Below are 17974 nucleotides of genomic sequence, written 5' to 3'. Positions count from 1 at the left end.
CAGGGATTGTGCATAGATATAAGCCTTCCATTTATACCTAAAGCTTTATTCTGCCATAAATTATACAATCTGTAGAAATTTATATACGAATAAACAGGATAGACGCCTACCGTAAGTCACCTCGGTCACATTTGCTTACTAAGCATGAGAGACTATTCTATACACATTTCAGGCATGTAATTCACTATCATTTTTCCATGAAGGTACATACCACACCATAATATTATCCAGAATGTCTAAGAGACTATCCATTATTCCTCCAAGTTCTTAACTCTCTATCCCCCAAATTGCTTCTTTGCCTCCCTGCTAAACTGAAACCTATCTGACTGGGTCTGCAAATCAAAATCCAATTTGCCCATTCTGATTTAACAATCAAAATAGTTTGTATGTTCATGTGTGGCCATCTGTATGATGCCAAGCTTTCGAATGAAAATGGAAAAATTCCAGAATGTTCAATATCAATGTATTCCACAGACAACTTCATTTTGCTAGTTAGCATCCGCATGTTTGGGGCTAAGGTGATCTGCTGAAAATTCCGCTACAGCAGATCTATTTACTATTTGGTAACTTTCCTTTCCATACACTAAAGAAAGGCATCCAAATATTATATTTTCAAATTTTTTATTGAAAGTTTAACAAATTAAAATAATACCATTCATAGAGTTCAGTTCAATCTGTCAAGATTTACATTAAGATTTTGACGAGCCTGTATGCTGTGCCAGGTTTTGCCACTAAGTTGTTGTGCGACCCTGGACAAATTACTGCATCTCTTGGCCTCTTGTCCTCTTCAGCTATTAAAGAAAGGCATGGAATGACAAATCAGTGGTCTTAGCTGTTTGTGGGCATCTTGGAGTCTTTAAGGATCTCTTCAGGGATGCCTGGGTGGCTTAGTCAGTGAAGCATCCAGCTCTTGATTTCAGCTCAGGTCATGATGTCATGGTTCATGGGATCGAACCCTGCATCATTCTCTCTCCCTCTCCCTTTGCATGTCTCCCACTCTCTCTCTTTCTCTAAAAAAAAAGAGAAAAAGAAAAAAAAAGGATCTATTGAAACTATGTTCTTCACTCCAAACTTTGAAATGGATATATTTCTACATACCCACCAAAATACACATGGTTATGATTCCAACCCCTTGAAGGCCATTAACAGACCCCAGCTTAAGAATCCCTGAATGAGGTCATCTGTAAGGTCCTCCTGGCTCTAACACACTGTTAGATGAGTTAAATATCTATCCCAGCCAGGATCCTATGGGACAAGTTTTTAAAAGAATAATAATGTTGGCTAAGCCAGCATAAATTTGCACATTCTATTCAAAATAGGAATTTTTAAAAGTATTTGGATAGCTCTCTTTTTGTCAATCCCATCACACAAAGTGTCCTGTAACTTTATGTTCTCAGTTTAGTCAGTACTTCCAAATAGAGAGAGCATCCTTCACTTCCCAGCATGTGGTTGATAGCTGTCATTTCCAAATCACTTCCTCACACAATGCTAAGAGTTAACTTAGGTTACATAAATAGTGAGCACAGAAAAATATTTGTACTCTCTTTTTTAAAATTACATGAAAATAACTTTGCAACACATATATCTCAGGTGAGAGGCAAATTTTTGACCAACCATCTAGCCTTTAATGAACAGAGAGGTAACCATTATGAAGGAGCAAGGGGAAAAAAGTACATTTGGAATACTTCATTATAAAATAATATTTAATTGCATTTTAAAGTATTGGATATAAAATAAACTCAAATACATTTGTATCTTTCCCCTGCTTTCCACTTATTCTCTATTAAACAGTTATGAATGAATAACTCAAAAGTAAATAATGATTCTCTAAAAGTGGTGAAATATTTTTAGCAAGATGTTTTAATTGTCCTAAAGTACAAGGATAAAGACATTCTTACACAGAATTTTTGCTTTTCTGGTATGATTTTTATTGAACATATTTTTGCTGTCTTCTGAGGGCTGGCCAGGTTTTCCCTATGATTCATGACTCACTCAGGGCTGTGATCTTGTACTCACAAACTCATAGGGAAAGGTATAGGAGTGGTCTCTGTAGTAAAAGGAAAATCTTGTATCTTTTACATATTAAAATTGGTGCTACCTACTTTACGTTCTATGGAGGGAAACTTTTTCAATTAAGATTTTCACTTGGTAGTAGCTTCTTAGCTAAATCACAAAAGCATGCACTGAGATATCTTGATTTACATTCCCTCTTAAGAAAATAAGGACTCAAAATAATGCCTCTTTAATTTTCCAGTGGGAATGGTGATGAGCTCAGCATTGGCATTCTGGATATATTTGGCTTTGAAAACTTCAAAAAAAATTCCTTTGAGCAGCTGTGCATTAACATTGCAAATGAACAAATTCAGTACTATTTCAATCAACACGTGTTCACATGGGAACAGGTAAGTTGAGGTACTATTAAGATGCATGCATGTATGTGCTATATGCAGAATTGTACTAATGAAGCAAGACTTAAATCATAGATTTAAAGCCTTAAACGTATAGACAAAGGAAAGATTTTTCTTTTCTCCATGCCCATAGTAAAAAAACAAAACCAGAAGACAAGTATGAATTTACTGTCTTGATATGAGATGCCCTCTATCGAAAAACCAATGCATCCTTTTCCAAAACGTAGCAAGTCTGAGCCCTTATAAACAAAGAAGTTTCCTTTGGAAATTGAAGTAAGCAGATGTGTCCAACTGTTTCTCTTTCTGTAGAGTGCATAGCTGAAACTCTGTTTGAAATTTAAATATCCATCTAAAATGCATTAAACTTCAGAATTCCGGTAACTAGGCAACAGAACACAAGATAATGGGTTTGATGCAAATGCCATGAAATGGCAATTTTGTCAGGGTACAATGTGTAATTTATGATTCAGCTTCAAAAATCAGAGACTTACTTGAATTGCATTTGGCAAAGCTGTAGTGTTAAAATTATTTAAATTATTTTATCAAGTCTAAAAGCAGCAGCGGTCATATTTTGTATCATTTAGTGTGTCAGCTGTCTCCTGTAAATAATATCACATTGTTTTGTGCTTACTGATTAGAACTGAAGTTTTTAAATTTGAGATAAGTGAGAGATACATAAACCTCTTTTGATTCAAAATATTTAGGCTTATTGAGGATTTACTTTAAAATTGCGTTTTGAAAATACTAGTCACAGAAGAAAACATCTAGATATTAACATTTCTTAGGCCAAAAAAAGGGACACAAATATAAGGTTTTATCTGTGTTTGCATGGCTCTGATCTATCCCAGGATCTTGTTCCATCAAATATACATTCCTCTCTTCTTTCTCACTGTCTGTCTCTGTCTCTCTCTCCTCTTCTTCGGCTCCTCTCCATTAGCGCAGTCCCTTAGCCTAGATAAATAATGAGATCTTTAAATATCTTTAAAAAATGAGATCTTTAAATATTGTTAAAAACAAAAGCCTTTCTCCAACCAGTTTATCTCTCTTCCCTTCACAGCCAAGCTTCTTGAAAGCATATTCAGTATTCATTGCATTGTATTGATTTCTTCCCTACCTGAGTATAACGGAGTCTGTAGCATCTGGCTCTGACCTTGCCCACAGTACTGGAATGGACCTTCCTAATCTTATCAGTCATTAGTATCAGAAACGTTTTAGTCTCTACACTATTAGCCTTTTTGTAATTTTCAACCCTGTTGACAGATTCCTGTTTCTAGAAAACCCCTCTTTTGGCATCCAAAGAAAGATGATTATACCATCTTTCTGTTTCTCTGCCATCTTCCTGTTACTCTTCCTGGACCATCCCATAAATCAGTCATCAACCCTGGCTGCATATTAGAGTCACTGGGTATTGGAAAATCCAGTGCCCAGACCCTTCCCCAGACCAGTTAAATTAGATCTCTTGGGATGAGACCCAGGCATCAACATCTTTTAAAGTTTTTCAGTCTATTCCAATGTGCAGCCAAGGTTGAGAATTACTGTCCTAAATGTTAACTCACAATAGAGTTCTATCTCAACCTCTTCTCATACTCACCAAGAAAGATCATCTATTTCCATTCTTTCGATCACCCCCTTCATGCTAGTAATGCTTAAGCCTCCATCTCCAACCCATCTCTTTTTGAACTCCTAGCCTCCTTTTAAGACAGCTTCCAGAACTTTATCCAGAGTCGAACCCATCATCTTTCTCTCTCACTTCTATTCTTCCTCAGTGAGTGACATCTCTGTGTGCCGCTTACTCAAGCCAAAAATGCATTTCATTTCTCATTACTGAAATCCAGAAAATTAGTGAGACTTGTTCATGTTCCTCCCTCCTCTATGCTCTAGTAAAAATATTTGCTTTATATTTATGCCTTTCTCACTAGGCTACAGACTCCTTGAGGTCAAGGATTTGTCTTAATTCATCTTGTATCTTCAGAGCTTCACGTACAGCAAGTGCTCTATAAATATTTATTAAATTAATGTCATCTTGCTTTAATGCCTCACAGTGTTCACAAAATCCATTCTAACCAGAGCCTGAAAAAGTAAATTTTGTTTGTTTGTTTGTTTGGACTTTTTGATAGGGATCTATTAGAATTACCTTCTTCATGGGTCCAGATGCATCTTCATATATATTTCCCATGTGATTAATTAGCAACTTATGTTGGTAGAATTCTGTTACTCTTCTCTTTTGCAGGCTAAGGTTAGAATCTGGTTTGATTGGAACTAGCCTTTAAACCAATGTACATATCTTTCAAAATTATTTGCTTTTCACTTTTTATAGGATATTATAGTTTATAATCCACTTTGGCTGATAGCCTTGAATTTCATCTGTGATCCTAATGCTCTTAATGCTTTTGTCTTTGGGCTTGCTACAAATGAAACTATTCTGGAAGACTTTTTTAAATATCCTTGAGAGGTTTTCAAGACAAAACAACTCAAAATTGTCCCCAGCAAATAAAGATTTCATCCAGAATCCAGGATTATAGAAAGCAGTTTGAGGAATTGAGGCCATTCACAATCCTTTCAAGTGGCTTGCTAGGGTAGCTACCCAAGAATCTCTGCTTCATAATCTTGTGGAAAAGGCATTGGCAGCTGCGTGATCAGGTTGATGAATGTGTGATCCACTGGATATGGGATTAGTCAGTGATTCTCTTGATTTTAACATGTGAGTGCGCATGTTTGGTTTGGTTTGGTTCCCCCCCCCCGCCCCGTCACTTCTCTCTGAATGCAAAAATTGTAACTGAGAAATGCTAACTATTGCTGTGTGTGTTAGCTATCACAGGTAGAAAACACACTTACACTGATTTCTATAAATGAGAAATAGCTATGAAGCCAAATCATAATTTAAAGTCATGATCCACTTTCCTTGGTCAAGCATAATCATAGGTGTGACCTGAGAACTCCTTCATTTAATAAAGCCATTGTTGCTTATCAGTAAGACATACTCAGTTTCATGGACATTCAAATAATCTGGCAGTCTGAGCAAGACACAAGCTGCAGGCAACACCTTCACACACAGAACCACTTCTGCTTCTGTTTTAACCAACAAACATTTTCTTTACTGGCAGTCCTGCAACAATGGAACATAAAGGTTTGCTGAAAATGCTTTTTTTATTTATTAAGCCCAAGTTCAATTGACATGTAATATACAGTGGGACACTCCAGCCAAGTTGGCTACGAAGGTATTTTGAATATTGTTTTCCCATTATTTTCCATTAAAACAATAATCAACAGACTATAGTAAAGTATTTTTAGTGAAAGAGCTTATGGCACTGACCCAGTCCATAGTTTGCTGAGTGGATAGTTTTAAATAATACGTAGCTCCCGAAATTTTTCTGGAGTTTGATGTTTCATAATATTTGAAGCTTCCACATTTTTCCAGCACTAGAAGAACCATTTTGTGTATATTGATTTTAACAAAATTTAAAGGGACAATTTATATATGAAAATAATGCGTGAAAATTAAATAACAATCTGGGTCCCTTCCCCTACCAACAAATAGACATTAAGAGTTTAGTTGTAATCTTTTGATATTCAAGACTCAGGCTTTCCTAAATGAGTTGCAACTGAAAAATATATAATTTTCTGTTACCTTTATTAATCCCACAAATAAAGTATTTATATGTCAGCCTTACCTATTACATTTGAATAGCATTATTTTGACATGCACAATTTACTCCCGTATTTTTCAGAAAGCTTTAAGTGAGGCAGCTGAAAGGGCAGCGAACAAGTTACCACATTTCTGATAAGGGAGGCATCTTCTTACAATAGCCTTTACGCTAAATTGCCACAGTGACTGTCTAGCCAAGATTTTGGTTTTGCTTGCTTGTTTTTGTTTGTCTTCTGGCTTCCTTCCATGCGAAAGAGAGCATAACAGTAGTCAAAGTGTGATAGAAAGTTTGAAGTTCTCTTCAAGGAGCCATGCTGATGCTGTAGTATTAGGTTTTGTCCTTTCTTTTAATTGTGCACTGTGATACAATCATTGTGGTATAGAACATGCAAAATAAATGAGCCTTGTTCCCTAGAAGTTCATGTTTCAAATCAAGGGGAATGAATAACCAACAACTGAAGAGTCACCAGTGGGGCTGAGTTTGAGTTGGAGCAAATGCCACTGTATCCTACAACACATTCTATTCTAGAATCCTGAAGATTCACTCTACTTGCTTATACTCCTACTTATACTTAGGGTGAGCTTTCTTATCCATTAGTGCGGACATCTTGCTGGCTATTAANTATATATATATATATATACATACACACCCATATGTTTAAAATTAAAGTCAGAAGTCATTTTAGAAGCAGGAAACCATTTACAGCACATAATGGAGACAATAGCAGCAATTATGGCTCTGACTTCTCTTGTGGAAAGCAATGTGTATGACTTTCATCTCCAGCTGTTCATATCTCAAAATTTGAAGCTTTTGAAATTTTGAATATGGGCTCCAACACATAATTTGTGGCAATTACAAAGAACAAAAATTCATTCATTGTACAGTATCTACACTTTCAACTTTTCTTTTTATATTACAAAGTTAAAAGAATCAGTCATTGGATTAAAAAAAAAAAACTGTGTGGGCAAACCCCTTATAAATGCCTTCAAATTGTTTTGCTTACAAAGTGTGAATTTCTATTTCATATCCAGATTTCTTCCCTATGAAACAAACCATATGTGTGCAATGGCAGTAGCATTTGTCTTATTTTAGCTCTCCAAGTCATAAAAGCCAATTTGTAGGCATTTTCTTAAAACATTAAAGTATGTAAGAAACCCTAGATGCAAGAAATCTGGCTTTTTAAGTGCTTGGCCAAGATTTGGGTTACTATTTGAGATCATTTACAAATGTATGTGATCACATACCAAGTGAGGGTGGAAGTTGGCATCCAAGTGATTGGATACGTGTGGAACATCCCTCCAGCGGATCCCAGCCATGAACATCTGGTCCTCTCCCTCTGCTCTTGCCAGGCAGCCTCTTGGGTTCCCGTGTCCCCCTCATCCCTCACTTTATACCCCGTGGTGCACACAGTGTGTTTCTCTTTCATCAGAGACGCTGGGTCAACACCTTTAATGTGGTGTGGGGATTTGTGGTACTTATTTTAAAATATTTTTAAAACAACGTTTTCATTAAGGAGCGCCTGGGTGGCTCCGTCAGTGGAGGGTCCAACTTTGGCTCGTGATCTCACATTTCATGGGTTCAAGCCCCAGGCTCTGCACTGACAGCAGGGAGCCTGCTTCAGATTCTCTGTCTCCCTCTCTCTCTGCCCCTCTTCCCCCTTAGAAATAAATAAACATTAAAAATTTTTAAATAAAAACTTTCATTATGACAAAAAGTAATTTTGAAAGAAATATATAACTAGGAGGTTAGATCCATTCAATTGCTGTAGTTTTCTACTTTTTTTAATTTTTAAGAGTTATTTATTATTGACAGACAGAGAGAGAGAGCATGAGCAGGGGAGGGAGAGAGAGAGAGGGAGACACTGAATCCAAAGCAGGTTCCAGGCTCTGAGCTGTCAGCACAGAGCCCAATGGTGAGCTCAAACTCACAAACTGAGATCATGACCTGAGCCGAATTTGGATGCTTAACTGACTGAACCACCCAGGTGCCCCTGCTGTAGTTTTCTACATGTGAGATTAGAGAATACTGTTGACAGGCTGAAATAAAAATTTTTGGTAAGTGTTTAAACATGACAGTAAAGGAAAAATAGTTCAAGTTGACAGAGATCTTGGTCTATGAAAAACTCCATTTCTGGATTCCTAATTGAAATTTCTCCTTATCCTAAGCCATTATCTGTCAGTAGAATATAAATTTCTAAGATTTTTTATGGCTTTTGAGGAGTTTTCAAGGATAGGTTTATATACAAAAGGTGACTACGTTAGAATACTCATCTTAATATACATTGTTTCCTCTTCTTTCTGAAAAAAGAAGCTGCTCTAGAAAGCACAATTTAAAACTTTTACCTCCAAAGTTCATTAAATACACATAAAATAAAATAAGTATATTTTTTTAACAAATTATCTACCATACTTTCATTAGGTTACTTGTCAAATTCTAAATCAGTGACCTGTGTCTTCTCAAGTTAATGATGATAACATTCCTTGTGGCTTGCCATTAACTTTACCAAAAGAATCAACAGGATCATTGATATCAGCTTTGAATAGGAAGTACAGGAGGTGGGGTGCCTGGGGGGCTCAAGTCCATTGGTCACTGGGCGTCTGACTTCCGCTCAGGTCATGATCTCGAAGTTCATCCTGGGTTAGGCTCTGTGCTGACAGCTCAGAGCCTGGAATCTGCTTTGGATTTTGTGTCTCCCTCTCTCTGCCCTTCCCCTGCTTGTTTCTCTCTCTCTTTCAGGAATAAATAAACATTAAAAAAAAATTTTAAGTACAGGAGGAAATATATTTCAAATCATAATTATCTTACATCAAGAGTGTAGGTTTTACAACATGCATATAACCACCTTGTTTTCTTCATTCTTAGTATTTAAAAATATTTACCAACTTCAGTAAAATGTTATTACTAAACTACTATGGATATGTAGAAAGATAGCAAATGAGAAAGTAAATGTAAAATATTAACTAGAAAATCTGGGGAAAGATTACCTGGGGTTCTTTGTACTGTCCTTGCAACTTTTTAAGTTTGAACTTAATTCAAAATGAAAAGTGGCAGTTTCTTTTTTCACTATGAAAAAAAACCTCATCTTGAATAGTGAGAGCACCCTAAATCCTAGATTTTCAGCCCTGAAAATGTTTTTCTTAGAATGAGTAACTTCTTCTCAATGGTTTCTTTTCACTGTGGGCAATGTTTGATAATTTACTATTATTTATGTTTCCATAATTGTATACACTCATGTGAGCAGTTGGTGAGTAGGAATGCTTTTACTAAAAGGCAGACATCAGGGAATAAATGTGTTTATGTGGCTTCTTTCCCCTTGCAAATGTCCTGTTAACAGAATGTTTATGTATCTGTTCAGTATGTTTCACAACACGTTCAGGCAGCTTGGGCATTTTGAAATGTTGGAACCAGAAGAAACCTAAGTAAATCGTCTATATTTCACAGATAAAAATGAGTCCTTATGACTTGCTCGAAGTCACAGCCTGGTTAAACAAAGCCAGGACGAAAATCTGGCTCTTCTGATATGTACCTGGGGTTTTTCTCACAAACAAACAACTAAGCAAAGTTGAGAAGAACCAGGGACCCAACAAGATAATCTCTCATGCAGAAAAGGGTGTTCCATTGATTTGAAAGAAAGGGAAGAAGAGGGAGGAAGGAAGGAAAAGAGAGAGAGGTAGAGAGAGGCAATCTTTCACATTAAAAGCCAAGGGACATTCATACAAGGCCGTGAAGAAGGAAACTAGAAAGAACAGTAGCACCAAGGCAGACAGAAGTGGTAATAGAGACTGTGACACCAGAGGAAGCAGAAACCACCTAACAAGAAAGATATAGAACAAATGGAACAACTGAAAAAGAACATATGGCACCAGCAAAGATTCCTAGGCCATGACTTCAGGTTTAGAATGGAAAGGCAGACAGACTTTCTTTGCTGTGCCCTAAAGGACAGGACTCTACCTTTTTATCTTTCTTTCTACCTTCCCCAAGCCCACCTACTCTTAAACATACACATAATAGGTGCTCCATGAATGCTTAAGGAATGCCGGTATGTGGCATCCTCTACAATGATCTATTCAGAGTGCCACAAACCTAGGTGAATTCTTAACACCATCCCACATCAAGTGGACTGTGCTTATAAAAATAAAAGATAGTTGATTTGTGGCTTCCAAACAGCAAACACAAGAGAATAAATATTGAGGATCATTTATCCCAGTTGTTAAAATATTTGTAGAATCTAAAATATGTGAAACTGCAGAGCAGTGTTGAATGATTGACCCACCTACACGAGAGGCATATGACTTCATTTCATAGGCATAAATTCAGTGAAAGACTTGAACGTACCCTGTTGCTGTGTATCCCCATCTTTTATAAAAGAAAAATACCATATGAGCCAAACCTTGATGGAAACCTTGGTGATTTCAGGAAAATCTTTTTGAAACTTAATACTTAGATAAATCTATCAGATGGCAGTAGAAAGTATTCTCCCACAGTAAAATGATGCGGTGATGCTTTGGGGAGGGGTGCGTAGGTAGGACTTATCTTTACATGCTGATGAAGTCTGTCTTTACAAATATGTAGTAATTTAATTTTTTTAATGTTTATTTATTTTTGACACAGAGAGAGACAGAGCATGAGCAGGGGAGGGGCAGAGAGAGAGAGGGAGACACAGAATCCGAAGTAGGTTCCAGGCTCTGAGCTGTCAGCACAGAGCCAGACACAGGGCTCAAACTCACAAACTGCAAGATCATGACCTAAGCCAAAGTTGGACGCTCAACCAAGGCACCTCACAAATATGTGGAAATTTAAACTTATGGGATGCAGCAAAGGCAGCTCTAAGGGGGAAGTTTGTAACCATAAACACATAATTAAGAAAAAAGACAGATCTCAAGTAAACAAATATAACTTGATACCTCAATGAAATAGAAGAAGAAACAAGCTAAGCCCAAAGTTAAAAGGAAGGAAATAAGAAAGTTCAGAGCAGAAATAAATGAAATAGACTCAAAAGACAATAGAAAAGAAAAATGAAATGAGGAGCTGTATTTTTTAAGATAAATAAAATTGACAAACCTTTAGCTAGACTAATCAAGAAAAAAAACAGAGTACTGACTCAAATAGAATCAGAAATGAAACAAGAAAACATTACAGCTAGCTTATACCACAGAAATACAAAGGATCATAAGAGACTACTATGAACAGTTATACACCAACAAAATGGAAAACATGGAAGAAATGGAAGAATTCTTAGAAACATACCACCTACCAATACAGAATGATAAATAGAAAATATCACCAAGCCAATTGCTAGTAAAGAGATTGAATCAGTAATCAAAAATCTCCTAGCAAAAAAAAGTCCAGGACCATATGGCTTCACTGGTGAATTCTACCCAACACTTAAGAATACCAATTCTTCTCAAACTTTCAAAAAATAAAAGAGATAGAAACTTCAAACTTACTTTATGAGGCAATGATTACCCTGATGCCAAAGCCAGCCAAGGACACAATGAGAAAAGAAAATTGCAGACCAACATCCCTGATGAACCAGAGATGCAAAAATCTTCAACAACATATTAGCAAACCAAACCTTACAATACATTAAAACTATCATACACCATAATCAAGTGGGATTTATTCCAGGCACACAAATCATTAATGTGATATGCCATATTAACACAATGAAGCAGAAAGAAGCTTTTGATAAAATGTAACTTCGTTCATGATAAAAAGTCTCACTAGGGGCACATGGGTGGTTCAGTCAGTTAAACGTCTGACTTCAGCTCAGGTCAAGATCCCACAGATTGTGGGTTTGAGCCCTGCATCGGGCTCTGTGATGACAGATCAGAGCCTGAACCTTGCTTTAGATTCTGTCTCCGTCTCTCTCTGCCCCTCTGCTCATGCTCTGTCTCTCTCTGTCTCTTAAAAATAAATAAATGTTAAAAAAAAATTTAAGTCTCAACAAAGTGGGTAGAGAGGGGACGTATCTCAGCAGAATAAAGGCCAAACCCACACCTAACATACTGAAAGGTGAAAAGCTGAACGATTTTCCTATATGATTAGGAATAAGACAGGATGCCTGCTTTCACCACTTTTTTGAACAATATATTGGAATTTCTAGCCAGAGCAATTAGACAAGCAAAAAATAAATAAAAAGGCATTCAAATTGGAAAGGAAGAAGTAAAATTGTTTATGTTTGCAGATGACATGAAATTATATGTAGAGAACCCAAATACTCCATCAGAAAAAATTGTTAGAACTAATAAACTCAGTAAAGTTGCAGAATACAAAACTATATAGAAGAGTCAGCTCCATTTCTGTACACTAACAACCCTCTATCAGAGAGAAATTAAGATAACAGTCCTACATAATAGCATCAAAAAGAAGAAAATATTTAGGAATAAATTTAAGGAAGATCTGTAAACTGTGAACTGTAATACACTGAGGAAAGGAATTGTAGGAGACACAAATAAATGGAAGAATTAGTATTGTTAAAATGCCCAAAGCAATTTATAGATATAGTACAGTCCCTAACAAAATTCTGATGACATTTTTCACAGAAATAGAGCAAACAATTCTCAAATTTGTATGGAACCACCAAACCTCAAAGACCAAAGCAGTCTTAAAGAACAAAACTGGAGACACCACACATCCTGATTTCTAACTACATTACAGGGCATAGTAACCAAAACAGTGTGGTTTTGGCATAAAAACAGGCACATAAGCCAGTGGAACAACATAGCCCAGAAATGAACCCAAGCATAGATGGTCAATTGATTTTTGACCAGGGTCCCAAGAATTCACAGTGGGGAAAGGATTGTCTCTTTAATAAGCCGTGCTAGGAAAATTGGGAAGCCATATACAAAAGACTGAAACCAGACTCCTATCTCACACTGTATACAAAAATCAACTCAAAATGGGTTAAAGACATGAACACAAGACCTGAGACTGTAATACGCTGTCATTTTCACCTCTCAAATATATCAGAAAAAAATTTAATGAGACTATTCAGTGCTGGTGAGGATGCAGCAAGATAGGAGTATGTATGCAGTGCTGATTAGAAAGCACGTTGCTGCAAGCTTGAAAAAAAAAATCAGTCTAGAAGTGCACATATGGAGCCTGTAAAATATTCACACTAGTTGATTAGCTAGTCTGTCCTAAAGACAAAATCCAAAATATAGAAAAGCTTGGTGCACAAAAATATACATCAGAGCACTCTTTAAAATAGATAAAAGGGGGCACCTGGGTGGCTGCTGGTGGTACTTGCGATTCTTGATCTTGGGGTCATGATTTCACGTCCCATGTTGGTTATAGAGATTACTTTAAAAATAAAAATAAATTGAGGTGCCTGGTTGGCTCAGTCGGTTGAGCATCCAACTTCAGCTCAGGTCATGATCTCACATTCCGTGGGTTCGAGCCCTTCATTGGGCNTTAAGTACATTTTGTGAAATTATTCCATTCCATTTTGTCGAAGGAAATAAAATTAAAATTGAATAAATAGTATGATTTTTGTTATTAAAAATATTATGCCTAGGAAAAAATTGAAAAGATTCTACTAAATGGTAAGACAATATTTAAAGGAGATGAATTTGTGTGTGAATTTTGAGGTCATTAAGACCCCATTAAGGTGTTTCCATATTTTAAATATTTTTAATAATTTTTTTAACGTTTATTTATTTTTGAGAGACAGACACAGAGCACAAGTGGCAGAGGAGGAGAGGGAGAGGGAGACAGAATCCGAAACAGGCTCCTGACTCTGAGCTGTTATCTCAGAGCCCAACGCAAGGCATGAACTCACAAGCCATGAGATCATGACCTGAGCCGGAGTTGGACGCTTAACCAACTGAGCTACCCAGGTGCCCTTCCATAATTTAAATTTTATATGAGCACATTTATAATCAAAAGCTAAGGATTACCCACACACACATGGTTTATTATTTTCAGCCCAATCGTCCTCTGTCTGGAAAACAGCTTTTCAAAACAACTTTTGACAAAAGGAAAAAAAGCTCATTGTATTCATTTGTTGGAGCTGCCATAAAATATCACAGACTGGGGAGCTTCAACAATAGAAGTTTATTTCCTCACAGTTCTGGAGGCTAGAAGTCTAAGATCAAAGCAGGGACAGGTTTGGTCTCTCCTGAGGCCTGTCTCCTGCACTTGCAGACTGTCTTCTTCCTGTGATCGCACATGCCCTTGACTATGTGCAGTCTCCTCCAGGGGTCTTTTCCTCTTCATATAAGAACACCAATCCTGGGGCACCTGGGTGACTCAGTCGGTCAAGTGCCTGACTTCAACTCAGGTCATGATCTCGTGGTTGGGGAGTTTGAGCCCTGCATCCTGCTCTGTGCTGACAGCTCAGATCCTGGAGCCTGCTTTGTATTCTGTCTACCCGCACCACCACCACCCCTCCGCCCCTCCTCCACTCATGCTCTGTCTCTCTCTCTTTCTCTCAACAATAAATATTTAAAAAAATAAAAAACACCAGTCCTATGGGATTTGGGCCTTGCCCTTATGACCTCATTTAACCTTAATTACCTCTTTCATGTCCATATCTCCAAAAGCAGTCATGTTGGATATTAGGGCTTTAACATATGAATTGGGGAACTGGGGGATACAGTTCAATCCTTAACACATAGTTATCTATTTACCGTGCCCTGGTCTCTGTAGATATGGAAGTGAATAATACAAAGGTAAGTAAAAGTGCTTATTTTCTTGGAATTCCCATTCTAATGAGACAGGGAGAATAATAAACAGTAAAAATGCTAGAAATACTTTGAAACAATTTAAAACAAGGTGACAGGGATAGAGAGTGACCAGCTGAGGAAGGGAGGGTTGCTGAATTAGTCTGGGCAATGGGGGAAGGGCTCTCTGAGGAGGTGTCACTTCTGTCACAATCTATGACGAGAGGTCTATGCTAACATTCCTACCTACCTTAGAAGCCACAGGAAAACGTGTAGCCTCTCAGCCTATGGCAGCCAGTCTTCCATGCTGCTGTGTGGGGCTGAGCTGGGGCTGAGGGGATTGAGGACTCCATTTAGTCATGGAGAATCTGTTCCGTAGTGACACTAAAGCATGCTGTCTAGGCCAAAGCTATGGGGAGGGGGGCACCTTCCATGGGCTTTCTTGCCACTGTGACATTTTCACAGCTCACACTAAAAACTCAATGAAAAACCAGCAAGAACTTGACTCAGGCATGAGGCATCCTAATCCCAGTCTTCTCATTTCCCTCTCTTCTTGATTTATACTTAAATAATTATTCATCTGCCCTTCTCAAAAAGGAACTTGGGCCATTGAACAGTGGAGATTATATATGCTAAACAGTTTGTTGCAGTTAATAACTACTTCTGCTTTGAATATTTGTAACATACAGGGCATAGCAGAGGACTTTGTGAAGAGTTACATTAGCTTCATTTATCCACGTAGGCTCAAAAACAACTTAAGTATTTTGAGGTCATAACTGCTATAAAAATATATATTCTGTTGTTTTAGGCATGATCACTTTACTAAAAATGCTGCATGAATCCTGAGTGATAGCGTGTTTTCTTCACTGGCTTGCCCAGAGTCCATAACACTAACTACTGTCTTCAAGGGGAGCCCATTGTTTTCCAAGTTGCTCATCTCTGCTCTGTATGACCTGCCAGGAAAGCATTCCCTGGATTTTGACACAGGCAAATAGAAATGACAAATGCAGTGATTTAGATCTTAACCTTATGTGCTTTCTGTACAAAACACACAAAACCTCTTTTGAACTTTGCAGTTGCCATTTAAGCTGTAATAGGCTGTCAGCCTAATGTGTCTACTGGTAAAGTCATTCTGGGTCTGTATGTTGCTCCCAAGGTTACCTTCAAATGAAAAACCTGTGAAACTTTTAGACATTGTTTTCCATTTTTATGTACTGGATTAACTAAATGACTTTCAGGTCATCTACCTTTTAGGCCAATGGGCACTGCCTAATTTTTACATATTAGATTTTGTCTTACTTTAAAGTATACATTTATTTTTCCGGGTGACACCCTTGAAATGAGATTTCAATTTCATAAGGCTCCAAAATACTGATTCAAGGTTTTGGCTTATCAAATGCCCCACCTGTCATTGGCTAAATTAAATTCCTCCATGAAGTTGCCGGAAATAAGTTATCTTTCTCTGAACTCCTTATGGTAGTACATTGTACATATCATTTATCTATTATATGCTACCTTCCATTTTGAGTATTTATTTACTAACCTTATCACTCAAGTTATATTTTAAATCCACTGAGGACAGGGAGTTTGTGTTAAACATCTCTTTATCACCCTTCACTGTGCCTTATCATAAGATGTTTATGGAAAATATTTCATGAATTAAAGAATATATTAAAATAATAATGAAAATGTCCAGTCACTGTAATTTGTGAATGGTGTAGAGTATTCTGCCCAAGTCAGGAGTCATTTGATACACTTCCCAGTGACAGTTGCTTTATCACCTAAGAACTAGTGAGTGCCGGGCAGGTGTGCATCCCTATGTGTTGTTGTGCAGAGGTTATATATGTCCTCTTACAGACTGTGGCACTGGGGTAGGGGCACAGTGTGAGGACAAAGTCATAGAAATGGAGTGACAGCGTAGTTCGTCATGTCCCTTTTGTAAAATAGATCATCAGCCACCATGTTGTTCTGGCACCACAATCTTTACAGTAATGGTTATTCATTTGTTTTTATTTTATGCATCTTCTAGTATACTCCACAGCAACTGGTTATTAATGTACCAGATATTTTTACTTTGTTAGATAGATGTTGTTATCTCCATTTAGTAAATGAGACAGTGGGAGCTAATAGAGTGAAAAAAAAATCCAAAGGATTATACAGCTAGCTAAGAAACAAAGCCCAGATATGAACCCAGATGTTCTTGGTTCTCAATCCTTTGGTTCCTGTGAGTCACAGATGTCCACCCTACTAACAATGTAAATGTCATCGTGACTGAGAAGTTAAGTAAATGTTCTTGAGAGAGCCATTCCTGAAACTAAATAAAAGGTTTCATTAAGAGGACATATGACTCTAAGATATGCCTAATTGATATTCTATAAGTTTGGGAGCATACCTTTACTACTGCTCATTAACAACATATTCTCTTGCATTACTGAATCAGTGCTGCCTTTAATGAACTTTGGGGAAAGAAAAATAAAATGATACCCTCACTTTAAGGGCAATGTCATAGGAAGCAATTTATTATAATATGTGTAAAATAGAGTTTTGGGTAATTACTGTCAAGATACATATCATTTTCAAAATTTTTAGTGAGTTTTTTCTATGAATCATGTCCTGTTACAGAATGAATACCTAAATGAGGATGTTAATGCCAGAGTTATTGAATATGAAGATAACCGGCCCCTCCTAGATATGTTTCTGCAGAAGCCAATGGGTCTACTGTCTCTACTCGATGAAGAAAGTAGATTTCCCAAGGCCACCGACCAGACTCTTGTAGGTGAGTTTTAAATCCAATATGTTTGCATAGTTTTGTGCTGTAGTCACGTAATGCTATCAATGACTTCAAAAGAATGTTGTTTCATTATCTGGGAGAAAACAGCTATTACAAAGCCTGCATGTGTAATTAAAGAAGAGGCTTTGTATCTAATATCTAGACCAGTGAATGTTTAGGGTGAAATAGGGTGAAATATTTAATGATGAATTAACCAAGTTTGGATATTGGACTTCTCCTTAGGTTATGGTAGAGCTCCAATTACAGGATCTTGTGTTTGAAATAACTTTAAAAATTATCCAGCACCCCCCCGCCGCCACACACACACACACAAAAAAGAAATCATCCAGCACCTAATTGGAAATTAGAGGGCAGGGCAAAGGGCCAGCTCTATAATTCGAAGAGACACCTAATGGGGAGGAAATGCATTTGTCTGTGATGTTCCGGTCACTTGTCTATTACAGGCAAATAGCCTCAAATACC

At 37.2% G+C, this 17974-nt stretch overlaps 1 protein-coding gene across 1 annotated transcript in view; it reads left to right on the top strand.

Annotated features, from left to right (window-relative positions):
- Positions 1-17974, top strand: part of MYO3A (myosin IIIA) — a 230212-nt gene that overhangs the window by 138857 nt on the left and 73381 nt on the right. Inside the window, exons 19-20 of the mRNA XM_077772437.1 lie at positions 2255-2402; positions 17344-17497. Of these exons, the coding sequence (XP_077628563.1) occupies positions 2255-2402; positions 17344-17497 (302 nt within the window). The remainder of the gene's footprint in view (positions 1-2254; positions 2403-17343; positions 17498-17974) is intronic.

The sequence above is a fragment of the Crocuta crocuta genome, unplaced genomic scaffold (genome assembly GCF_008692635.1).
Source record: "Crocuta crocuta isolate KB4526 unplaced genomic scaffold, BGI_CrCroc_1.0 scaffold96, whole genome shotgun sequence".
Classification (NCBI taxonomy): Eukaryota; Metazoa; Chordata; class Mammalia; order Carnivora; family Hyaenidae; genus Crocuta; species Crocuta crocuta.
The sequence above is the reverse complement of the archived record's forward strand: the minus strand, read 5'-3'. Positions and strand labels throughout refer to the sequence as shown.